The following is a 27,316-nucleotide window of genomic DNA, read 5'->3' as shown; positions in this document are numbered from 1 at the left end:
TAACCTTTTCCAACCGCCACAGGTAAATTAATTAATTAATATATATATTAATGTTTTTGATGAATAAAGACAATGCATAATATATTTATTAACATATATGACTTACTATCTTTAATTAATGTTTTGCTAAAACACATAGATTACTATTGATTTGCAAAATATTTTGACATGATTATCATTTATGACCATCTAATACATACATAATAAAATATCACAATTGAATTCTTTTCTAATTTTGTAAATGATCAGATTATATATATATATATATATATATATATATTTTGTTATTCATGTATAATAATATATTGTTTTTTATTTATATATAATTACCTATTATAATATTTCAAATAATTCAAATAAAGCAAACACAATTTTACTCCTGTTTTATTCATTACATGTTAAATTATTATTTTTTATTTTATTATTATATATTATTACATTTAACTCATTTTATTAAAAAAAATACCTTTACTCTAAATCTATTACCCATCATTACCATCTTCCTCTCTTAGAATTTAAAAAAAAAATACAAATCCAAACGAGGGCAATTTAACTTAGTTTGAAATTAAAAAATATATAATTTAATTCTGAAAATATATATATAAATACTTAACAAAATTATAATATAGAATATAAATCTCTTTAATAAATCAATTAAACAATTATATTTTAGTAACTTTTCATAATTGTTTTTTGAAAATAAATTTAAAATTGTTGTAATATGATTTCAAACTCTTTTACAACCTATTTTTTTTTTGCTGTTGTTTATTTTATAGTCATAATATTCACTTAACTTAATATATTATTAGTGACTTAAGTTAGTTTAATGAGTTTTTTTAACTTATTATAAAACTGTGTTTTAATTAATTTATAATTATGACATTCTAAAAATATTTTGTTTAACTAAGTTCTTCAGACCAAGTTATAACATACAAGTTATAACATAGCTATATTAATTTCTGAACAAAGAGTACACGCATTTATTTCACAAAATAAAAATATAAAAAGAGATCAACACAATATTATTAAGTAATCTTAGCCTAATAGCAAATTGATAATATCTTTAGATTAAAAGCTTTATTATAATCTCAATTTAATTGTCATTAAATGTATCACATAGTTGAAAAAATTGTAATTATTTTGTTTAGAGAATATGCGATAGTTTCCAATATATAAAAAAGAATAGAGATAAAAAAGAGGAATGTTAGTTTAGGGAGAGATTAGAGATTTGACTAAATAAATAGTTTGAGCAGGTATTTCCGCAGGATTGGGCTAACAAGTCTGAGCGGCGATTTCTTCTTCTTCTTCTTTAACAAAACAAAAACAATGGCCGGCCCTCTTCATTTTCTCTTTCTTTTATTCTCCTCTTCTTCTTCTTCTTTTGATTCTCTCTCTCTCTCTCTCTTACACAACGAGATTCATCTCATTATTCATGTCTTCTTATTCAACGATTTTTGAGTTTCTCGATTCATAATCATCTCAGATTCATCACTTGCGAGGTCTTCTTCTTTTCAGATCTCTGCTTCAAATCATCGCTGTTATATATCATCTCTTCTTTTGATTTATAAGCCAATTCAACTATTACAAGAGAATTTGGCCTTTGTCATGACTGATGGTGACATCAAACGTCGGATTTTGATGTAATATGGCATTTGTCCTTATACGTATTGAAAATGTCGCTTTACATTGGTCGCGAGGCTTCTAAGGTTCGTGTTTCTACTTCTTCTTCTTATTTGAGTCTATATACTTTGATATAACGATAGTAATCAGCCGTTCTAGATTTTTTTCTTATTGATCTGATGTTCTGATTGTTGTTAATGTTCTTCTTCTTTGATTCGAGCAGCTATGGAAGAGAGTTTGTGCAGAAATCACTACAGAGATCAGCCTTCTGCAGGAGAACTGGAAGTATCTTCTTGCAGGAATCTTGTGTCAGGTTTCTATTTCAATGTTATTCTTTCACCTTACCGAAATGTTACTGAAATCTTGTAGACACTATATCGTGTTCATTCCTTCTATGTTTCTGAATATGGAGTTTTGATGTAGATGATGACATTTGGATGCCGTTTATAACTTCTTTTCTGGTTGATCATATTAGCATTTTTTGCTTTCACGCCTCTTAGACTACCTTCGATTCAATAGATTTATCATAGCTAGAAATGATTTTCAGGTTTTGAATCCCGTGAACACGTGATTTGATTGTTTTCCCCCAAGGTTAACACATAAGTCAGTCTACAGTTATGTAAATGTCAGGAATACATTGCTTCTGTTATTTTATTCAAAAGTTGAGGGTAACAAATAAATTGAAATTTCATTTGATTGTATAAAGCTAACAAATTGGAAAAACTTTGAAATGGTTTCGTGTCCCGGATTGAATTATGGAACCTTCATATAGAGACACTAATTTAGTATAATAGAGTATCAGTGAATTTTGAATTCTTGGCAATGATCCAATAGGTCATTTGCTCATATTTCTATCTTCCTCCATTTATGTTTTTCAGATATGTAAGTTGTAAAAATGATTTTCTTTTGTCTATTCAGTACATTCATGGGGTTGCTGCTAGAGGAGTCCATTATTTACATCGACCAGGGCCAATTCTTCAGGATGTTGGCTTTTATCTTCTTCCGGTTGGCCTGCTATCTTGCTTAATTCTGTTTTTTAGTTTTGTATATTAGAATGCTTGCTAAATTGTTACAACTGTTTTCCGTTCTATTGCAGGAACTTGGACAGGATAAAGCTTATATAAGTGAGGCTGTATTCAATTCTGTCTTCATATCCTTTTTCCTGGTATAGTTCTCCTTTGATACGTTGCTATTTGCTTTAATTTTTGGTGCTTGCTCATTCGTGTTTCTTCTCTTTGATATTTGGGATACAGTGGACTTTTCATCCTTTTATCTTCAAGAGCAAGAAGATCTATACAGTTCTCATATGGTGCAGAGTTCTTGCTTTTCTGGTGGTAAGTAGTGGTTGTTATATGCATACAAATCAGTGGTTATATGACAAAAAAACGGTGTGATCTAGAGATTTCTTTCAATAGTGTACCCAGTTTATAATACTAATGTTCTTTCATACATGTTTAATGATTTGCAGTTTTCTCAAATGCTTCGGATATTTACATTCTATTCTACCCAGCTCCCTGGGCCTAATTATCATTGCCATGTGGTAAGTGTTTATTTAACAAAGAAGTAATTATGATTGATTCCAAGTCTGGATAATCATTAGCTGATATCATTTGTTGGATTTGTACTTACAGGGTTCAAAGCTTGCAACACTGCCTCCTCCAAAGAACGCTTTAGAAGTTTTGGTGTTAAGTGAGTAACAGCTTTGGATTTTCTTTTATTCTTTTGAGAAATGGAAAATCCTTTTTTTTCTTTTTAAATTAGCAAAGAACAAACGTTGTTGAACATATGAAATTGAAACTATTTTTTTACTATTGAACAAATGTCATAGAAACATCTTATGCTTGATCTATATTTCCCACAATGTAAGGGCACAAGGAATGCTAGCTATAGTTCTTGTTTTGTGTGTTATACGAGATTTTGCTGATCGGTTGATGTACTTGTTTGTTGATGCAGTTCCTAGTGGAATATTATACGGTTGTGGTGATTTGATATTTTCATCCCATATGATCTTCTCGCTTGTATTTGTGCGCACATATCAGAAATACGGGACGAGAAGGTGACATTTGAATTTCATCTATTATTTATCATTATTATTAATTCTTTATAAATATGTTTATTATTTGTATGCAGGTTCATTAAGCAATGTGCTTGGTTAACAGTTGTGATTCAAAGTTTGTTAATCGTGGCATCCCGAAAACATTATACAGTTGATGTTGTCGTGGCATGGTAAAGAAATGATACCTATACAGTCTACTTAATCTAGTGTACAATATCTAATTCCATTATTTTCACTCATTTGCAGGTATACTGTTAATTTGGTAGTTTTCTTTCTAGACAATAAACTGCCAGGTTAAAATCTAGTTCACTTTTTTTCTCATCTTTTTTCCCCTTTTATTATTATTACTAACAACGTAAAATGAATGATACAGAACTGCCTGACCGAACCGGAGCTGCAGCATTCTTGCTGCCTGTTAGCAAAGATAACAACAAGACTAAAGAAGAGAGTCACAAGCTTATTAATGGGAACTCTGGCGAACCATTGGATAATAGGGTATGCATATTTATTATTATTTATATTTATAGATGTCTACTTATTCGTTCATTTTTTCATTAATGCGGCTTTTGATAAACAGAGATCGAGAAATCCAATGAATGGTAAGAATGGCGAAGATGGAAACACAGGTGGGCATGGCGATACAGAGGGATGAATGGCGGACAATTCTTTTCAAATAAAGCTAATACGTAATGGCGTGGAGGAGGGTTTGGTCTATCTAATTGTGTTCGTCTTCTTGTTTTTCTTCATAAGGTTTAGTATTAGTATTAGTAGCAGTAGTAGGTTAATGTATGTTGTTGGATTTGGTTTTATGTTTTTAATGGTTTTAATTCATTGTTTCCTTCTCCTCCCAAGCTTACGAAATGAAAAGAATGTTTGTCCTATTCTTCCTATTATTATTCATCTTCTAATTGCTGTATTAACTGAATTAATCTATTGAATTGAATTGAATTTGATGTATTAACTGAACTAATGTAATGAATTGAATTGGTTTTGGTTGGTCCATGAGATGAGACCCTTGGATATAAAGTGGGGATATAATATCAATCACGCATGCATGTGGGGGTTGGAAAAAAGGACAGATAATAAATGAGTTAATGTAAAGTCTTCTTCAGCTTGAATTGGCCATTTCTATCCTTTCTGTCTATGGTCTCCACTTTCCCTTAATACTCACACTTCACACACCAAATCAAATCTTGGTAAAACTAAAATCAATGAAATTTTAAGATATTTGTTTTTAAACATGTTGATTGTTCATCTACTTTATCACATTCGTTGCATAATAATTTTATGTACTACGAACTTTTGAACTATATTATATGTTTAAACTATCAAAATTTTAACAATTTATAGATAAAATGTTTTGTTGTCTTATTTTAATGTATTATTTTTATTTTTTTTAATTAATTTGTCAAGTTTCTATACTAAATGAGATTTAGCGATTTTTATTAAATTAAGTATTGTTTTTAAAATTTACGTATTTTAATTTGTCGAAACTAGTTTGAGTAACTGAAAAAGATATGTAATTTGAGGAAATATTTGAAAAAATTTGAATAGAGATATATTTTGTATTATTTAAAAAAAAACATAACATATATCAATTTGTACGTATTTATATTTTAAATTGAATATTTTTTGAAATATACTAATTCAAAATTATCGAATACAGTTGGAATGTTTAAAAAGAATGTAACGAGTTATAATAATTGAAAAAATTGAAAAAAGATTCTTATTATTTTGTTTTTACATATAGTAAACTAATTAAGAAAATAAAATATTAGGTTAAAGTAAGAATACATATTTATTCGTTTCTAAAGAATATTTGAATGACTAAAATTGTAATGTTAAAATATAATATACACAATTCAAAACTTGAATATCATTCAATAAAAAAAAAATATCCAGATAATAATAGGACCATTCTTTCTTATATTTTATGTACACACTTTTCTAGCTTACTCTTTTTAAAAAAGGGCTAAATATGTTGGGTAAAAATATAAAGTTAAACAAAGGGAGTAAAAGAAGGGCAGACAATGAGAAAGTGGGAGAGAGATTGAATTAAATGTTCAAACCCTCCAAAAGTTGTGATCGACCCATATCACTGCCACCTGTTTTCTCTCTCTCTCTCTTTAACTAGCTGCTGCATCTGCTATCCATCCCTACAAGATTTGAGAAAAAATGGCTTCCGGATATGTTCATCTTCTTCAAAGTTCGAGAGATAATTAAGTAAATAAGTTCAAAAGTTCAAACCCAGATCAGATAAAGGGAAAAAACCATTAAAAATGTTCCGGCCGTCAATTCTAAGGTACTTAATCTCTTTAATTTCACTCTACTACTACTTCCAATCAATATCTGTAAACGCCCTTTCGACATTTTCCTTCTCCAACTTCCAAAATGCTTCCAAAGTTGATTTACTTCTAGATCTACAAGGCCATGTTCATATCGTCAATGATGGTTCTTCTTTGCAAATTAACGATGGACGGATCTTATATAGGAAACCCATTAAACTTTTTGATGAAAGGGTTTCCTTTTCCACTTCATTCTCATTTTCAAAATTTCATCGGAGTGGTGATTCATTAGCTTTTGTTATGATCCCGACTGGGTTTCCTCTGAATAAGAGTCTAGTTGTTGAGCTTAGTAAGCATGATCATCATATGAGGATTCAGATTCGTACTAGTCATGTCAATGTCTCTTTCCCCAATTTGAAACACCATAGTGAGAAATTGAGAGTTTGGATTGATTATCAGGCAGGGTCAAGGCAATTAGAGATAAGATTGGTGTCCATGATTGAAGAAAGTAAACCAATTGAGCCTTTACTGTCTTACACTATTGATTTGTTTGAAATATGGAAACAAGAAGTAAAGGTGTTTGTTTTTGGGTTAAGTGGTTTAATGGGTGGAAACTCAAATTCATCTAAGGGGGGTTGTAATATGTATTCATGGAGCTTTGAGATGAAGAATGTCCCTCATTGGATCCATTCTGAGCCTGTTGATCCAAAGGCTCTGTCTAAGAAGGATGAAACAGATGATTTGGTGACTCTTGGAAAGAAACGTGATTCTCTTTCGATAGATCTTGGAGATTTTATCTTTGGTATTGCTTGTGGAGCGATGGGGGCTTCGATTGTGTTGTTTTTGTTGATGATTATTGGGAGAAAGTCAAGAGTGGCACAAGAGGAAGAGGAATGCATAGAGTTTGATAAACTCAAAGTGATTGAAAATTGTAAGAGATAAATCTAGCAGTTTGTTAGGATTCTTCAGTTTGATTGCTTGTAAATCATCTTCTTTTTTGTTCCTTGTTGTTCATGTAGTTGTTAGTTTGCAGGCTAATTAAGAAGGGTGCATGATTTTTAGGTGTTTTGTTGATGATTATTAACTAGGGTTGAAATGTAAAATGTTTGTCAATGATTATTATGATATGTTGTTGTTTCAAAAGGGTCAATTATTGGTCTATTAATCTAACAAATATAAAATACCATCAATTCATTAAACTTGATTTAGAAGGTTGAATACCAAAATCTTTGATTGACTAATCATGTTTTTTTTTTTTTATAGAAAACATATAATTTTTTAATAAAAACTATCAATTCATAAAGAAATTGCTATGTGAATTTCATATACATAATAGTCAAATTGGAACTAGATTTGGGGCTTGTTTGGATGGATTTTTTAAATAATTTTAGTTATTTATTTGGTAATGATTTTGAGAGAATTGAAGAATTTTTTTGTTAAAAAAATTAAAAGTATTAATATATAATAATAAAATAAAATAAAATATTTTAGTATTTTGATTAATGAATTAAAATTTTATGATATTTAAAATAATTTCACTAATCTTTGAGTTTATATCTATATTTTCTATAATTTTATTTTGAAACAATGTTTATCATTTCAAACACTATTATTACAGTATATTTTTAATTTTTTTGAAAGCCTATGAAGTTGAAGAGTTATATATTTTTTTTAAGGATAGTCATGTTGTTAATCTCTTGATTTCATTAATTTTCATTTTATTATGTCAGGCTTAATTTGGTGTGTTTAAATAATTTTTTATTTTTCATAATACAATAATTATTTATAAAAATGTTTAATTTTATTTTTTTTAAATATCTCATTCAGATATTAATTTAAATAAGATAATATTATTAATAGTTTAATAATATTTTATTTTATTAAATTTATGCTCCAATTATTTCCAAATAAGGTTAAATTTGTTGTAGTTTGGAATTGTCATTACAATAAGTTTATGTAGTCAAATCATATAAGTAAAATGGATATATCGATACATTTAGATTTAGGTAATGTAGCCTTTTGTTCTATCCATTATTTTATTGTCACATTCTACCATCTCCCTGAATTTGGTTGTCTAATCATACAATATCAAAGGGCCCGTGATTCTTATGTGTCCTTTCACATGTTTTTGCTACCTAAACCACTTTAGGTTTTGTTTGAAGTTCATTATATATAATTAATATTATCTTGTTTTTAAGAACAAATATGGATATTTTAAATTCAAGAATTGATATTAGGATATTAAATATTAAGAATTTGGTTCTGAAGTCTTAATTTGAAACAAAGTCATGACTATGAATGACAATAGGGCGGATCAGAACAGAAAATACGTTTATTATGGTTGGTTCATTCTACTTCAAATTTGTTTATATTATCACACCTTTCAAATTTGTTTAAAAAATAAATGTTTCATAATTATATAAACGATATATATATATTAAAATTTATGATAGTGAATCAGAAATATCTACGTGTATTATCAAGTTTTATAAAAATTTGTTTCCGGAGTCATTTAAGTTTGATCTAATTACTTTTGATTCAATTAATATAGTACAAAAAAAAAAATTATGTTGAATACTGGTTTTTCAACGAAGTATGTTGATGAGGTCATTAAGGGTGTAAAAGTGATAAAGCGTCGGGATTCGACAAATTTATTTGACTATTTTGAAAAGGCGTTACATTTCCTTATGACTAAAATTATGGAAATAATTGATCAATTTTATCGTTTCTCATCATTTGAAAAAAGTTTGAACTCTACTTTGATATGTCTAATTCATAAAAGTTCTTGGGAATATTGACATGAAAAGTTTAGGTATATTAGTCTTGTTTTGTCTTTTATAAAATTATCTCAAAATGTTTGACCAACAAGCTGTATAAAGTGTTAGAGACAATCATATTTAATAATGAGATGTCGTTCGTCAAAGGTCGTTAGATCTATGATGTGATATTAATAGTAAACGAGTGCATTCAAGATGTGACAAATGTAGTTTTGTGAAACTTGACATAAAAAAAGTTTATGATCATGTCAATTGAGAGTTTTTGTTTGATGTCATTAATATAATTAAAATGAGTGTGAAAATTGATTGGCTGAATTAGATTTTGTTTGTTGAGAGTTAAGTTTTATGTCATTATAAATGAGAGTTCTAAAAGATTTCTTACGAATGATACATGCATGAAAAAATGTGTATTGTGATAAATCGTTGTCGTATATGTTACGATTATGTTGAATCAATAACTCACTTATTCTTGCATTTTTTATGGTGACTAGTATTTTTTTGAAGTTTTTTGTGGATTAGTAATATGATTTACTATGTGATGCTCAGTATTTGGGTAGTTAATTAAAAATTTAGATTGATGCGACCGATATGACAAACTTAAATATTTTAGTTATCATATAAATTTTTTTTTCTAGTGAACTATATAGTTGAAGAGAAATCGCTGAACATTTAATGATCATAATTATCTAATGCATATCATTAGTTAATCGTTCTTCTCGATTCATGAGTTTGATAACTTATTGGGTATTTTTTTAAATATTATTATTATTATAAATTATTATTTTAATGTCATGTTTTGTCGTTGTGTTTAAACAATTTTTATCATTTTCGATATACATTAACCATTAAAAAAAATATATATATATATATTGAAAATTTATATTATTTAAAAAAAACAAACTTAAAACTATTATAAAATATTAAAAAAATATATATCGGTAATATTATAAATTTAATTGTGTTTTATCGTATTTGAGACGAAATCCAATACAAATTAAAATTGTTATTTCTTGTCTTGATGAGGATAGATCGGGTTAATTTCCTAAATTAAAAGAAAATAAAAATTATATTAGTTTGAGTTATTTGAGTTTATCTTTAAATAATCCATAATTCCAAAAATCAATTAATATCAAAATATTATTTTTCTTTAATATATATATATATATATATATATAAATATATTATATTATAGCGAAAGTTGGGCCAATATTTTGTAGTATAAATTTTGGACCCAATATCGTTATTAATAGCCCAACAATTAAAAGAATATAAAAAGAAAGCCCACATTAATTAGAAAACCCACCTTCAAAACAAGACCTGAAGCCGTAGCAGATACCTCCTATATAAAACGCCTTATTAGGGTTTTGAGCTCTTATTCATCTTCCCTCCTTCAGCTGCCGCCGCTTCAGGTTTCAACTTTCTCCCACAAACGAAATGGTGAAGGGTCGCCAAGGAGAGCAGATCAGGTTTCTATCGTTCTCATCATCTATGTCGTTCATTCTTCAATCGATCGATCTTATGTAAATCTAGTCTTAATCGATTGTTTTTTTCTTCTTACGATGATGATACAGGCTCTATGTCCGAGGAACTATTCTCGGATACAAAAGGTTAGTTAGTTTATCAATTCGTTTACCAATTCTCCTATCAAATGTTTCATGATTCGTATATATAAACGTAGTTTCCCTGATTAGGTCAAAGTCTAATCAGTATCCAAGCACATCGCTGATTCAGATCGAAGGTGTCAACACAAAGGAAGAAGTAACCTGGTACCAGGGAAAGCGTATGGCTTACATTTACAAGGCGAAGGTGAAGAAGAATGGATCTCACTACCGTTGCATTTGGGGAAAGGTTTCAAGGCCTCATGGAAACAGCGGTGTTGTTCGTGCTAAGTTCAAATCCAACCTTCCCCCTAAATCTATGGTAAGTCTTTGATACAATAATCGCATCTGTTTTTTATATACAAAATGGAACTTGTATTAATGATCGATTTTATCAATCAAATGCAGGGTGATAGAGTGAGGGTTTTCATGTACCCAAGTAACATCTAAGGTGCGATTATGGAAATGATAGTGCTTGTTTACTTGATATTTCTTTTTTTGGGTTTGAGAATTAAGAACAATGATTTCAATTTTCTTGAGAACTATTGTAAAATGTTATTTCTTTTAAGCTATGTTACCCATTTTTATTAGTATTTGATCAACTCAGTTAATTTATCTCAATTCTTGTCTCTGATTTCAATATCACATGCTGATTGCTCATTAGTTAAATTCAATCTGTTTTTGTTGATAGAATTGTTAATCTGTTTTAGGTTTATTGTTCTTGGGACAATATTGAATGAAACTTAGGTTAGAGCCACATTAAGATTAATCAATCCTTTGTTCTTGAGTGATTTCAGAATATGGATATTTTTGATTCACAATATTTCTATCATTTGCAAATACTTGTTGGGTAGTTTTACATTATATGATATAGTGATGCATCAAATGAATTTGAGTGATTTGAAGATCATAATCATTTGAAAACATAGATATTGGTGCTAAATTGAAAATGCTTGATGTATTAGCCCCATGATATGAGATTTTTCTTGAGGTTATTTCTCATGCCACATTTCTAATTCCTTAATTCATAATATTGCCTCACTTATGAAAAAAATAGTTTTAAAAGTTTCTGAATGCCCTTTTTACTTGGTATAGTTTTTATGAAAACATAATTTAATTCAATTTGATCTTATTTTTACTTGTATATGTGTATTAACAAAAATTGTTATATATGTTTTTTTTAATTAATGTTATGTTACAGAGTTAATTCGATGTCTCTTGTCCTTCTCAGAGTTTTTATCTTTATATTTAGTATAAAATTAATTAAAAAAATTAAATTATAGATAGAAAATTAAATTTTAATTTATTTAAAACTGTAAATACAAAATTATTATTTTAATTAGATTTAATATGCGAGTTTTTAAATTATGCAAGTTCAAATGATACCATGAATCCCATTTAACTATGTACTTTCTGTGGAAATACCTATTTTCATGTCCTAAATATTATAAATGAAAATCAATAGACATTAAATTATGAATATATATAATATATACAATTTTAAATTAGTATAATATTTGTTTTTATAAATATAATTTAATATTTTTTTCTCTATTTTGCATAATATTTTAATTTATTATTATTATTTTTATAATATTAATAAATTATTTTTGAAAGATTCATGTATATAAAAAAAAATTCTAAGAATGAATATTATAAAGCATTATTTTATCAGTAGTTATTGGTTCCTCAGCACTTGGTCGTTTTGTACCGGCCGATGCCTGATAGGCCGAACTCATTATAGCCTTCCACAAAGTTTAGGGTAGTGCCCATGAGAGGAATGCATGATTCTGATAAGAGAACAAATCTTTGATTTGTGAGTTCAAGTAAGGCATTTGCTAGAAGTCGTCTTTCTGCTTCCATCATGTTGAATTTACCCCATCCCACTAACTGAAAAAAAATATTAAAATAATAAAACTCATAAATATTTATTCTTCTATAAAGTTCAGACTAATCTTCGTGACTTAAAAACATAAACACAAATTTATAATATGAATCATCTCAGGTCAGAGGTTGTATCTTCACCTTAGGAGGACAGTTAGGTCGCCTTTTCATTCTAGAAGCAGATTATGAGGAGACATATAACTCACCTCTAGTTGGAGGTTGTGTCTTCACCTTAGGAGGATGGTTATGTCACATTTTCACTACAAAAGCGAGATATGCAACGACGGTGACATTTGTCTCATCTCTAGTTGGAGGTTGTGACTTCACCTTAGAAGGACGACCAAGTCGCCTTTTCATTCACGAAGTAGAATTCGCAGCTACAATGACATATGACTCATCTCCATTTGGTGGTTGTGTCTTCACCTTAGGAGAAGATCCATGTCACATTTTTATTCGATAAGTAGACCTTACAGCAACGACGACATATGACTCATCTCCGACTATAGGTATGTTTTGTCTTCGCCTTACGAGGATGGCTGGGTCGCATTTTTATTCTAGAAGAAGGCGACGACATCATATGAATCATCTCATGTTGGAGGTTGTGTCTTCACATTAGTAGGACGAAGAATGTGCAGCGACGGTGAAATATGACTATTCTCCAATTGGAGGTTGTGTGTTCACCTTAGGAGGACGGTCATGTCGCCTTTACATTCCATAAGTAGAATCTGCAGCGGCATCGACATATGACTCATCTCCGGTTGAAGGTTGTGTGTTTACCTTAAGCGGACGACCATGTCGTCTTTCCATTCTAGAAGTAGAATCTGCAACGACGATGACATATATGACTCATTTCAAGTTGGAGGTTGTGTCTTCACCTTAAGAGTAGACGTAGTAGATGTTACTCTTACCGTAGTCTCATCGGTAATATTAATATATCTTACAACAACTCGACTTGATATCATGTATCATGCAAGTATTCTTTTAAACTTATGCAAAAACGCAATCCATTTTCACTTTAGTGCAACAAAATGTGTCTTACGTCATGTCCAAGGAACAACCAACCTCAACCTAAGCTTTCCGAAAAATGAAGCACTTAACATTGTCATTTATTGTGACAGTGATCTTGGTGAATCTAGGACGACGTGAAAAACACATTTATATATTGTTTTTGTTTTGGTTAAGTGATGTTCTCATGGTTGTCCAATAAACAACAAATTGTTGCACAATCATCCGTCGAAGCCGAGTATGTCTAAACATCATTAGCCACTTCACAAACAGTATAGATTTGAAAGTTTTAGTTGATCTAGGTCATAATTAAAATGGAGTCATGATTCACTATGACAACAAGTCACAATTATTATGGTTAGGAACCTAGTTCACCACAACCGAACTCACATATAGCACTCAAACATCATATTATTCAACAAGCGACATAAGATAAAGAAATTCAACTTGAGTTATGTCGGTCTGAAATATATATATTTGACATTCTCACAATAGCACTTCCAAGATAGATGTTTTAACAACTCTAAGTTAAATTTGAAATTCGACAACACATGATGGAGAGTGTTAAAATTAATGTAGTGTAATTTCCACCATTTTGATTAGATATTATTAAAATCTTAACCATCAATTACATTATTTTTTTATCTTTTATTTTAAATCAATTATGAGTGAAACGGTAATATTTATTATTAAGGTTTTTCAATTTTTTTTTAATATATATTCTTATATTAAGAATTCTTAATACAAATTAAGTATAAAAAATAATAATAAAATATTATTCTTTCTCAAAGTATTAAAAATATTTATTAATATAAGTAGTTCATATTATTGTGATGTGATTGTTGTTCATTTCAACCGATCAGACTTCATCAAGTCTTTGGAAAACACGTTCTAAAAAAATAATAAATAAATAAAAAGTCTTTGGAAAACATTGTGTAACCGTAATTTATTAACATATCATGACAATTATGGTTTCTTATCTATATTTTGGTATTATATTTTTTTTAAATAATTAATATATATTAAAAATAATAAGATTGGACATAAACAAAGTATGCCCCAAAAATAAAAATAAAATAATAATATAATACAACTCGAAACTTCTCAAAAAGAACGATTACTTTTTTCAATCGACTCTATCGATTTTTCGAAATAAGTCTTAAAAATTGTCGTAATAATAACATTATGAATGATTAGTATTGGACGACTACAGTTTTGAAAAGTTCGACGATTTCTCACCAAATAGATAGTTAAAAAAAAAATAATTTGAATGATAACCAAAATATTTAGACATGTCATGGAACCGCAAAACTTCTCAACTATATTACTACCAAAATATAATACATTTATGAACATATTAATAATTAGATCATTTTTATTAATTGTTCTAAGCAAAAGTATTTAACAAGCAAAACCATTACTAGATTGACTATAGGCGTTGAAAGTTGAAACCCTTTTTCTCTTTCTCTATGAAGAACGAGCACCCAATATCAGTCACCAAGCTCATAATCTACACCATAATGCCTCTCCAACGTCCGATCACCGGCTTTTCCCTTTTCTTCGCCGGAATAGTTATCGGAATAACTCTCCGGTCCCATCTCAAAGACTTCTCCCTTCTCCTTTACTTACTATCTTGACCCTCACCTCTCTCTCCCCCCGAATCCTCTCCCTCTCACCTCTCTCTCTCTGGTCACCGACACAGGAAACCACCACAGATTCTGGCAACATGGGAACTGTCAAAATCAATAATTTCATGGGTCAGGATCACAAAGAAGACGACGACCAAGATTTGATTAACAGGGATTCGCCGGAGATCCGGGGAAGTACGCCGGCCGGCAAGGTGGCTTTCATGTTCTTGACAAAGGGATCCCTGCCGATGGCGCCACTTTGGGAGAAATTCTTTGAGAAACATAAAGGAAATTTCAGTGTTTATGTTCATACTCATCCTCATTATAATTGGACTCTATCAAAAGACTCTGTTTTTTATGGCTCAATAATTCCAAGCAAGGTTAGTTCATTTACTACTATTTATATTATTATTAGAACTTTCAATGTTTTATTCTTCCTAAGCTAAGAGGTTTCTTTAGCCCCATTCAATAAATCAAACCTAGCAGTTTAAGTAAAATAATGTTAAATCAAACCTAGCAGTTTAAGTAAAATAATGTTATGAAAAGAAGTTGATCTCATGAATGGTGTTAAAAATGATATGATAAATTTGTGACCAGACTTGAAAAATGAAATTTATTTCCTATTAAATTTCAAATCCATTGCCGTGTTATCATTTTATTTTCGACAATATTAATGACACTAAATTTTTTATCTCTATTATTACTCATAAAAAATCTTAAAACTTTGTGGGTCATCAACTTTGTTATGAATTCGTAAAGGAATATAGTTATTGTTGGAATCTAGGTACTACAAACAAATTTAATGGAGGACAATAGATGCTAAATATTTTCTTTGTAAAAACATTTAAAAGAAATCGCAATGATATTATATTTGTCTAGTGTGAGTTACATTATACTTTATTTATCTGTCTAATAACATTTTATAAACTTATTATAATCTTTACTAAGGAATAGTTAAATGCTTTGAAATCTACACTTGTAAGGTTGTAAAAACTTTCTGAGTCCACTGAGAGTCGTCTTAACTTATTGAGCCATCCAATTAATTCTGTTCCCTATCATATTATATCACTTATTTTATCTAATTTATTTAGGCCCAGTTTGATTAACTACTAATGTTTGAGTGTGAAATGAATTTTTTATACTAGATATTTTTATAATATATAAAATAGTATTCCCTTTTCTAGGCTACCTAAAAAAAGAGGTGTAGCATTCGAGTCCGCATGTTTGGTTAAATTGGTTTAGTGTGTTTACAGAAAATATAGCACTCCAAAAAAATACGAAGATGGTTCTTAAAATAATTAATTTTATATTTTTTTTAGTTGGTGGAATGGGGGTAAATTCAAATGCCTTGCTTGAACCCACAAATCAAAGATTTGTTCTCTTATCAGAATCATGCATTCCTCTCTTCAATTTCCCAACCATTTACTCTTACTTAATGGGCTCGGCCCAAAACTTTGTGGAAGCCTTTAATCAGCCCGGCCCATCAGGCATCGGCCGATACAAAAGGTCCTTTACGCCTTTAGTGTTTCCGGCCCAATGGCTCAAGGGCTCGCAATGGTTCACCATAAATCGTAATCTCGCCACAACCATAGTTTTGGATAGTGAATACTTCCCGAGATTCAAGAATATTTGTGGGTCCACCACGTGTCATGCGGACGAACATTATTTGCCCACTTTTGTGAATTTAAGGTTTGCTCATCAAAATTCAAATTGGAGCTTGGCTTGGGTTGATTGGTCGGGTGGTGGAATGCATCCTAGGTCGTTTTTTAGGACGCATGTAACCGTTGAGTTCTTGAAGGGGTTGAGAAATGTGAGAAGTTGCGAGTACAATGAAGAGAAGAGAGCAGTTTGTTGTTTGTTCGCGCGTAAATTCTTGCCCAATAGTTTGGTTAGATTGATGAAATTTGCTCCTAAGATGATGAGATTTTGATTTTGGTTGGAATTGTTTGCTTAGATATAATATGGAGATATAGTTTGATTATTTTAGTATAAATCAGTTATAAGTATTTCAATAACACAATTTATCATATAATACAACTTTCTTCAAATAATATTTATAGTATGTAAGTGAATTAATTATCAATAAAAAACTTTATTAAAGTTGAAATCATAATTATAAAGGTTAGTAAATGAAAAATCTTGATTTTTTTTTTATTTAAATTCGTCAATGTATTATAAGAGAATAGTTGAAATACAATTGAATTAAACATTTATTTATAAAAAAAATCATAAAAATCAAAATCCATAAATTATGATGTAAGTGAAAATCCACCCTAATTTATTTTATAAAAAAAAACTTAATTATTTATGGAATTGAAAATAATAATAATAAATTCACTTGTTATTATCCATAGCACAAATGGGGCCATAATTAGGAAATTTCACTTGTTAAAAAAAATGCATTTAGAAGGTTGTAAGTTAAAGTTTTCACAGCATAACTAAATTGAAATATAAAATAATTATGTTAAAAAACATATATGGACTAAAATAAAGTGTATCACTCTATTATTGTCTCAATACAAGAAATGTGTTGTTTTATATACAAAACAGAATTCTAAAGGTCGTAAGTTAAAGTGTAACAAATTAATTTAATTATTTTATATCCATAAAAAGAAAGCTATAAGATACTTAATGTAGTGAATTTCTCAATGAGCATTCTTAAACTAAACACAAAAAAATATTTATATTAACTTCATTTGAATTAATCAACAAATCTGCATAGTAACCAAAATTTAAATGATTATACATTTAAGAACAAAATTAGATACCCTTCAACATTATATCATTTTAATATTATAATTATTTATAAAATTTTAAATTTTGAAAAAATTATTTTTTTCTAATATATATTCTAAAGCCTTAAATTTATTTAAAATAAATTATTTTTAGTCTTTCATATTTTTATAAAACTTTTATAATATTTAATTAATTATTTTAATATAATATAAAATTAATAAAATAACTTATTATCAATTATCAATGTTTATATAAAAATAATTAAAATAAATTTTAATAAAAATAAATTTTATAAAAATGTTATAACATTGATATTATTATAGTTATTTATAATAATTAAAAAATTGATTTCTTTTTAATTAATATTATAAAAAACTAATATAAATTTTATAAACTTTAGTTATATTCTTTATTTCATAATATATTTATAAACAAATATATTTTATTTTCTTTTCTAATTCTCAAATAATTATATAAAATAATTTTATTAAAAAAAATAATCTTAATACATAAAACCTAAAATTAAAAATTTATTTAAATATAATAGTGTAATAATAAAAACAAATAATAAATTAACTTATTATAAAATCTAATTATATATTTTACATAATTATTATAAATATTATTATAGTTATTTATAATAATTTAAATATTAAAATTTAACTTTTATTTTTTATCAATAATATATAAACTAAAATATAAGTTTTATAAAGTTTTAGTTTAATAATAAATTATTTAGAATTAAAATATATTAGAAAGTTGATAATTAATTTTGTTAATATTATAAAAAAAAGTAAAATATAAATTTATAAAAAATTAGTTTAATAATTATTATATTTAAATAAATAGATTGATATTATTATTATAGTTATTTTATATTCTTTTAAATATTAAAAAACCTATTTATAATTTTTTAAAACTTTCCAATATATGTTAAATAAATATTTTTAAAAACTAAAATATAAATTTTATAAAAATTTAGTTTAATAATATATATTTTACAATATTATAATATTTTTAAACTATAAATAAATCGATATTTTTGTTTCTTTATAATATTTTCTGTTAATTTTATTTTTTTTAAATAATATAATAAGATAACAAATAAATTAATTAATATATATTTAAATATATTATTTAAGAAAAAAACATAAAAATTTAAATATTTGCTACATTATTATCAAAAACTAAAATAAAATTATTAAAATAATTATTTATAACACAAAGGAAGAAGTATCATGGTATTAGGGAAAGCGTATGGCTTACATCTACAAGGTGAAGAAGAACGGATCTCATTGCCATTGCATTTGGGGAAAGGTTTCAAGGCCTCATGGAAACAGCGGTGTTGTTCGTGCTAAGTTCAAATCCAACCTTCCCCTAAATCTATGGTAAGTCTTTGATACAATAATCGCATCTGTTTTCTATATACAAAATGTGATTTGTATTGATGATTTGATTTTATCATTAAAATGCAGGGTGATAGAGTGAGGGTTTTCATGTACCCAAGTAATATCTTGGGTGCAATTATGTAAATGATAGTGCCGGTTTACTTGATATTTCTTTTTTTGGGTTTGAGAATTAAGAACAATGATTTCAATTTTCTTGAGAACTATTGTAAAATGTTATTTCTTTTAAGCTATGTTACCCATTTTTATTAGTATTTGATCAACTCAGTTAATTTATTCTCAGTTTCTATCTCTGATTTCAATATCACATGTTGACTGTTCTTTAGTGATTCAATCTGTGTTAGAAGCACGTTAAGATAATTCTTTTGTTCTGGAGTGATTTCAAAATTTTGATTCACAATCTTTCTATTATTTGCAAATACTTGTTGGGTAGTTTTACATTATATGATATGGTAATGCATCAAATGAATTTGAGTGATTTGAAAAAATAATCATTTGAAAACATAGATATTGGTGCTAAATTGAAGATGCTTGATGTATTAGCCCCATGATATGTGATTTTTCTTGAGGTTATTTCTCATGCCACATTTCTAATGTCTTGATTCATTATGTTGCCTTTCATTTATGAAAAATAGTTCTAAAATTTTATGAATGTCCTTTTTACTTGGGATAGTTTTTATGAAAAATAAATTTAACTCAATTTCACAATGAGAAATTGAGTATTTGTGTAGTAAAAAAATTTATTAGATATGTTTTTATTAATTAATTTTATGTTTTCAGATTTAATTCGATGTCTCTTATCCTTTCTTATGAGTTTTATCTTTATAATTAGTATAGAATTAATAAAAAAATGTAAATTATAGTTATAAAAGTAATATTTAATTTATTTAAAACTTTAATTACCATTTTTTTTTAATTATACTTGTTAGTAATTTCAATAAAATGTGAGTTTCATATTATGCATTTTCGATATCCGAATCTTGTTTAATCAATGAACTTTCTCTAAATGCTTTTTTTTATGTCCTTAACATTTTAAATGAAAACCAATAGTATTGAATATATATATTGATTTTATATAATATATACAATTTTAAATTAATATAATATTTATTTTTATTAATATAATTTAATATTTTCTCTATATTTTAATTTATTATTATTTTTTTTATTATAATATTAATTAATTATTTTTTAGAAGGTTCATATATATATTAAAAATAAAAAAAATAAAACTTTAAGAATGAATATTATAAAGCATTATTTTTTTTAATGAAAGAGATAATCCATTAAAAAATAATTAGATGAACTTGATATTAATCATATATTAGTTGAAAACTAATTAAGTTTTCAAAATCTATTTCACCCTAATTATGTTTTGGTTTCTATTTCTCTAAATAAAAATTTTATATTTTAAAATTAGTTTATAATAATTTAAATGAAAACCAATAGTATTTTAAATGAAAACCAATAGTATTGAATATATATATTGATTTTATATAATATATACAATTTTAAATTAATATAATATTTATTTTTATTAATATAATTTAATATTTTCTCTATATTTTCTCTATATTTTAATTTATTATTATTTTTTTTATTATAATATTAATTAATTATTTTTTAGAAGGTTCATATATATATTAAAAATAAAAAAAATAAAACTTTAAGAATGAATATTATAAAGCATTATTTTTTTTAATGAAAGAGATAATCCATTAAAAAATAATTAGATGAACTTGATATTAATCATATATTAGTTGAAAACTAATTAAGTTTTCAAAATCTATTTCACCCTAATTATGTTTTGGTTTCTATTTCTCTAAATAAAAATTTTATATTTTAAAATTAGTTTATAATAATTTTTAAAATTTATCAATAAAATAATATATTTATTATATTATATACTAACATTAATTTTTTTTATAATTTATATAAATGTCTCATTTAATTTAAACATAAATATGTATAATAATAAAAAATATATTGTAAATATATATTAAGAAAAATAATGTTTTCTTTTAAAAATAAATTAATCAAATTAAAATGTAATTAAATTTGTATGGTCAATACCACAACCTTGTTTGATATAAGTTTTTTTTTGGATTTTATTTAATTTTTTATAAAAAAAAATTTCTATCCCATCATTATTATCATTTTAATAATCAAATTATTCATTTTATCAACTAAAAAAATACATTCTTAAGATAAAATGATATAATATGAAAAATAAAAAATTCAAATAACTTATTTTTTCCTCAAACATAGTATATATATTTTTTTATAAAATTCCAAAAATAATTTCAAATAACAATAATAAAAATATTTAAAAATAACATATTTAAATATTTAATATTTTTAAATTCGAAAATCTATTTCACCCTTGTGCTTCTCTTTCAATTAGTATCATTTTTTTTAAAATTTATTTAATAGAATAATTTTCACATTTTCAAAACAGATAATATACTTATTATATATACTAAGAATTGAAAAAAAATATAAAATGTTCTAATTAAACTAATTTATCAATAGACCTCATTTAATTTAATAAAAAGAAAATCATATTTTAAATATATGTTTAGAAAAATAATATTTTCATTTAAAATATTATCTAGTTATATTTAAAATTAAGATCTATGAATCAAATTAAGATATGTAATTTATTAAGATTCATTAAATATAATTATATTTAAAATTTTATTTTGATGGTCATCACCTTAAGACTTACATAACAATAGATAAGAGGAACTATATAAAAACAAAAACAAGTCTAATTTGACCCTCATAAAGTTTAATTGAAAAATATTAATAAAGACAAAAATGTATGTATCTCAATTTTAATGAAATGTCAATAATAATAAATTTCATAAGAAAATATTTAGATATTTAATATTTTTTAAATATAAAAAATGAGTGGGGATGTAATATATTTAATTGAATAATAAAAATAAATAATAGATTAAAATGAGATGCATAAACTAATTCTAAACATATTTTATATCTTATCTAACACTATGGTTGATATTAAAAGTTTTCTAGATTTCTGATTGAAACCTAATTCTAAACCTACAAGCGTTTCCAAATTGAAAGTTTTTTTTTAAGAAAGTGTTCCGAGTTTTTTAAATTTTATTTTATATATATTTGTCATCATATATTACTGACAAAATCAACAATTCATACAAATTTATATCATAACTTAATATGTATTATTTTTTATGTTTTTTTTTCACCAATTTTTAAGATCACAAGCAAAGTGGATAAATTCACGATTCTATTATTTAAAAAAGAATAATCGAATTTGTTTATCATTAATCCCTTTTTTAAGCGTTTGATTTTCTTCTTAAAAATTTGATGAGAAAGATTTTGTTTCTTTTATCTATTTTTACAAAGAATTGTTCAAATCAAACTAAAAAATTTCTTCATGCTTGTTTTTCAAAATTAATAATGAAATATTAGTACACTAAATACTTAGTAATACCAATATTTTTTTTATTCTTGAACTTGATTACAAAATTAGTGTTTAAATAATGATGTTAAAGTTATGATGATGGAGATTAATGCTAGTTTTCAATGCCTTAAAAAAAACATTAACCTATTAGTGAATTATGTAAATATTACATTAATAATGGTCATATTACATGTAATATTTATGTAACTTACAATTCATTGAAGAAATGCAAACGAGTTAGGTTTTCTTAACACTTTGGAGAGATCACTTTTTCAAATCTTCATCTTTGTAGTGCACTAATGTAAATAAATAAATTGTCTACAAATACATAACTTTGATACAAAAGTAAATAAATAAATTGAAGAGGTGACATAAATATTAAGAAGATTTGAATATTAAACCATTTTTTTTTAAATTTAACAAATTTATTTAAATCCAATAAATCAAACTTGTGTATATAAATATACAACCAAATTAATTACAAGTCAGAAGAAGAAATAAAAAGAGTCAGCAAAAACAACCATAATTTCTTAACAAAATGGTCCTAAAGTCAAACATTTAAAAACAAATTTAAATTGGAAAATCTTTCTTTCCTTAATTATATTAAAACGTCATGAAATTATAAGAGAAACTAATCAATTCTTAATGGGAAATTTGAGCAAATGACCCTAAAAACAGAGTGAATTGTGTTTGGTGAGAGTGAATAAATTAAATAGCGCTGGTGATCCCATTTTTTTCTTAACGAAAATGTCCCTATTGCGTCACGCATCCTCAGGTTGAGTGACGCAATTTTTTATTTTTTTATTTTTCAAAAAATTATGAAAATTTTTAGACGAAAATGCCCCAGTTGCGGTACGCAATCGGGAGACGAAAAAAAAAATTTGAAAAAAAAAAAAAAAAAAAAATCCGGTTGCGTCACGCAACTGGAATTGCGTTACGTAAGGGTACAATTGTCATTTTAAAAAAAGAGGATCACCAATGTTATTTAAATTATTCCCTCTCACTTTTCTCGTTTCACCCTATTTTTAGGGTTCATCTGCTAAAATTTCCCTTTTTAAGCTTGTTGGGTTTATATTAGATATTTTCCTCAAATTTCATTTCTTAAATATCATATTTTTTTATATTTATAAAATTATATTCAATAACACTAGGGCTTGTTTGATCTTTTGTTATTTAGGTTTTGTTTTTCTTTATTTTTCTCAAAAAAAAATTATGTTTGATGATTTTTTTAAAACCAGTTTTTTATGGTTAAAAGTTAATTTTTTTTAAATAAATTAATTTTATATAATTAAATAAAGAACATTTTTAGTATTTAAATAAATAAAATGAGTAATTATATGTAGAATTTTAGTATAAAAAAAACCATAAAAACCAAATTGTCAAATTAAAGCAATTGGCAATTTCAAATATTTTTTTTTTAAATGAAATTTTATCTTAACAATTTTTAAATACCGTTAACTTATTATTTACTTAACATTTATAAATAAATAAAAAATTAATGTCACTAATTTATCTTGTATATTACACATTCTTTAAAATTCACTTATATATATTTTTAAATATTATTATAAACTTTTTTGTTTGAATTTTTGTTTTTCTTTATATATTTAATTTTGTTTAGTCAAAACAATCTTTAATCCTCTCTTAAAATGATTGTTTAGTATTAGTCTCTACCATTTTGGTATAAAATAAAATTATACTTAAAATTGTAGTTATTATTACAATACAGTTATAATATTATTTGTATAATATTATTTGTAAAATATTATATTTTAAGATAGAAACAAAATTAAAATTAAAAAAAAAAATCAAAACATTTTAAAATCTTCAAGATAAACTTCAAAATCATTTATGGCTAAAGAAATAAATTCTTCACTATTTAATATTTAATGACTCCTACTTCTTCACCAACTACCCTCTCTCTCTCCTCAACCATACACTTCTTTTTATCTCTCTATATATTTATAATAATATTAAATATAAGTAAGGAGAAAGAAGAGAAATTGGGGATAATTGGCCGGCGGCGAGATGAGCAGGAGAAAAGTGAGTTTCAACGGCAGCGACGTCGATTCCGTCGGAAAATCTACGGCGGCGACAGCGGCGGCGTCACATAACGACGTTATTGGCGGCGGTCGATTTCGCCGGGAAAAGAAAAGGTTAAAAGTAACGGTGAGCGGGATAAGAGGAATTTCAGGTGGTACGTTGGGATTACTGCGGCGAATTAGGGCTGTGGTGGCGAAGGCTCTGCGATTATCTTCTATGTCTAAGAAATCGTCCAGGAAGGTCAGGTCGTCGTCGGCGACGGCGACGGCGAAGGCAAGATTCTCCGGTCCGGTTGGTGTGGATTCTCATAGGGAGGAAGCCATTGATGACTGTATTGAGTTCTTGAATTCTTCTACTGCTTCGGCTGCTGGTGGTAAATGAATTTTTAATTATATATTTATATATATAAATGATTGGATTATATAATTAATTATTAGATTTAAAAAATTAAAAGAATATGTAATTTTAATGAAGTATATATAGTCATTAATTAGTTTTATGTTTACAAAATGATAATATCAGAGTTTTGAAAATATGGAAATATAAAATTTGGTCAAACTAATGTTTTCTTTGTTGAAAATAGTAATTTATATATAGAGGTAATTGTTAAATTATACTTAATAAATTCAAAGATTGAATATTTTTTTTTAAGCAAAGGTTGTGTTTGATTTGAACTCCAACTCGATTTAAACAAGATCGGGTAACTCGATTTTGTATTCGAGTTTTATATTTCTATTTTGAGTAGTGTCTTTTAATAAATATTATCATTTTATATTTATATTTATATTATATATATATATAATATATATAATAAAAACCCTAAAAGTCCATCTTCCTCTTTTATGGTATTGTATTCTCTATATTATAGATGTTTAATCTTCCACATTTCAGACGTATGATAAATCGACTTCATATAAAATATGTAATTTTAATTAATAAATTTTAATTTTTAAGTTCGAGCTAGAGTATCTTGAATTGTTAACGAGCAAGAGTACTCGATTAAGTATATATAATGTAAATTGAGTTCGGCTAGACTCTTTTACACCTATTTAAGCCTACACTAAAAGAATTAACAAAATTATAAAAAAGTCATAAGTTTACAAGATTTTAAATCTTGTGGTTCACCTTATTATCAAGTTTAAGAAAAGAAAAAATAATTAGATTTTAAAATTAAGTAAAAGGTAAAAAAATACTTATATAAAGAAAAGAACTAGTCTTACAAAAGTATCACAATGAAACTTGTTATATATGTTAAATTGAATTTGACACAATTATTTGAAAAATAATAATGTTAGAAAAAGATAATAAAATTATATTAAACAATTTACAATAAAAAACCAAAAAAAAGGGCAATTTAGTCATTCTCACTTCTTTCGTGCAATTGACATATAATACAATGACTTGAGATTAACCGGTATAGTATGCTTCCTACTTCAATTATCAACTTACCACTTTTTTTATTCCATAAATGCACCCCATAAGCTTCACGGTTTAGTTCTAATACTTCCTCGTCCATCCATTTTAAATGTGTTACGTTTCTAGGTTTCTCGAAATAGCTTGCAACGTCTATCCAATTTACCGGATAAACTACTCTAGGTGGTAAGATTCTAAGTTTGATCTCCGAGTAATTATTTCCCTCCTTCTCGACAACTCTCGAAACTAAATAAGGGCCGTTGAACCCCCAAATGTTACCGTTGAAGTTGTTTGCAAATTCCTCCATGAACTTGTACACGAGCTCATGGTTCTTGTCGAATACTAGAACCGCATTGTTAAGTCTTGTCCAATTACCAAATTCATCAATACCTTGAGCTCCGATTGCATTCCTAAGATTTGAGAAGTTCCTTAGGACGATGAAATCCGTATCTATATACACACCTCCATACTTGTACAAGACGGCTAGCCTCATAAGGTTAGAGAGGTTTTGAACCAACGAGATCTTACCCGGGTCAATTAGCCCGGTCTTGATGGCGTTGAGCCAAGTCTCGGCCGGAGTATCTTTGAACAAGAACGTCAGATTCGGTTCGACGGCTAAAACCTTGTAGCCATGATCAACTATAGGTTTCAAAATCTGGGATCCATTTTGTGTGTCCATCGATTTAGACAAGATCACTAAACAACCTCGAGGATGGGAGTTGAAGACACTTTCCATTGCCAAAAAAGCCCTTCTCTTGAATAAACAAGCCGGGGATATCCATATCATGAAGAATTGAGCCATGCATTCATTTTGGCTAAGAAATTCCTTCACCCTAAACTCAAACTCGCTTCCGTTTAAGTTGATGGAATTCAACAACTCGATATGATGATCAATATCAACCTTGTTCGACGTACGATTCCTAGTAAACTTTCCTAAATTAGAATGCAATTGAATTGGTTCGATACAAGGAAAGTTGTCTTCAATGATAGGTGTAGAATAATTAGTTTTACTACGAGGAAGAACCAAATGGTAGCTCGAGCTATTTCGATGAACGAACGAGGAAAGCGATAGTTTAGAGGAGAAGGTGTTTACGAATAGGACGACGAGGAAAACAACAACGAACGAGACGGTGGAAAAGAATGGAGATTTGGTGGAAGTGATCCAAATATTTGATTCAGACATTGTTGTTGGTCGGAGAAATTAAGAAAGGTTTTAGCTAGGAAAAATGTACATGAGATATGTGTGGATTGAACTTAGGTTTGTGTTAGGTTAGGTATATTCATAATTAAGTTGTTGTTTCTCCTTTTATTGAGGTGCTCATGCTCTTGGGAAATTTTTAATTAAAATATGGCTCTTGGGATTTTATATTATTATTCATAATCTTGCCTAACTAGTGCGTACGTAGTGGACTACTTA

General features: G+C 26.9%; 6 protein-coding genes across 6 annotated transcripts; 5 read left to right on the top strand and 1 right to left on the bottom strand.

Annotated features, from left to right (window-relative positions):
• Positions 1-1,309: 1,309 nt before the first annotated feature.
• Positions 1,310-4,562, top strand: LOC124935721 (phosphatidylinositol:ceramide inositolphosphotransferase 1-like). Its single transcript, XM_047476139.1, has 12 exons — positions 1,310-1,706; positions 1,844-1,933; positions 2,539-2,625; positions 2,717-2,785; positions 2,874-2,954; positions 3,089-3,160; positions 3,252-3,309; positions 3,574-3,676; positions 3,751-3,846; positions 3,923-3,969; positions 4,050-4,171; positions 4,254-4,562. The coding sequence occupies exons 1-12, from the start codon at positions 1,674-1,676 to the stop codon at positions 4,326-4,328; spliced, it is 933 nt and encodes a 310-aa protein (XP_047332095.1). The 5' UTR covers positions 1,310-1,673; the 3' UTR covers positions 4,329-4,562.
• A 1,191-nt stretch (positions 4,563-5,753) lies between these two features.
• LOC124935869 lies at positions 5,754-7,088 on the top strand. The gene has a single exon (XM_047476301.1). The coding sequence runs from the start codon at positions 5,956-5,958 to the stop codon at positions 6,901-6,903; it is 948 nt and encodes a 315-aa protein (XP_047332257.1). The 5' UTR covers positions 5,754-5,955; the 3' UTR covers positions 6,904-7,088.
• Positions 7,089-10,079: 2,991 nt separating this feature from the next.
• LOC124935690 (60S ribosomal protein L35a-3) lies at positions 10,080-10,951 on the top strand. Its single transcript, XM_047476108.1, has 4 exons — positions 10,080-10,204; positions 10,310-10,345; positions 10,430-10,658; positions 10,745-10,951. The coding sequence occupies exons 1-4, from the start codon at positions 10,173-10,175 to the stop codon at positions 10,784-10,786; spliced, it is 339 nt and encodes a 112-aa protein (XP_047332064.1). The 5' UTR covers positions 10,080-10,172; the 3' UTR covers positions 10,787-10,951.
• A 4,000-nt stretch (positions 10,952-14,951) lies between these two features.
• On the top strand, positions 14,952-16,783 carry LOC124933730 (glycosyltransferase BC10-like). The gene is made up of 3 exons (XM_047474166.1): positions 14,952-15,278; positions 15,613-15,637; positions 16,173-16,783. Exons 1-3 carry the CDS (start codon positions 14,952-14,954, stop codon positions 16,781-16,783), a joined length of 963 nt encoding a protein of 320 aa, XP_047330122.1.
• Positions 16,784-24,471: 7,688 nt separating this feature from the next.
• Positions 24,472-24,867, top strand: LOC124933728. The gene has a single exon (XM_047474165.1). It carries the CDS (start codon positions 24,472-24,474, stop codon positions 24,865-24,867), a length of 396 nt encoding a protein of 131 aa, XP_047330121.1.
• A 973-nt stretch (positions 24,868-25,840) lies between these two features.
• On the bottom strand, positions 25,841-27,082 carry LOC124933727 (lactosylceramide 4-alpha-galactosyltransferase-like). Its single transcript, XM_047474164.1, has one exon. The coding sequence runs from the start codon at positions 27,080-27,082 to the stop codon at positions 25,841-25,843; it is 1,242 nt and encodes a 413-aa protein (XP_047330120.1).
• Between the last annotated feature and the right edge of the window lie 234 nt (positions 27,083-27,316).

This window comes from Impatiens glandulifera, chromosome 4 (genome assembly GCF_907164915.1).
Source record: "Impatiens glandulifera chromosome 4, dImpGla2.1, whole genome shotgun sequence".
Lineage (NCBI taxonomy): Eukaryota > Viridiplantae > Streptophyta > Magnoliopsida > Ericales > Balsaminaceae > Impatiens > Impatiens glandulifera.
Note: the sequence above shows the minus strand (reverse complement) of the source record. Positions and strands in the feature narration are given on the sequence as shown.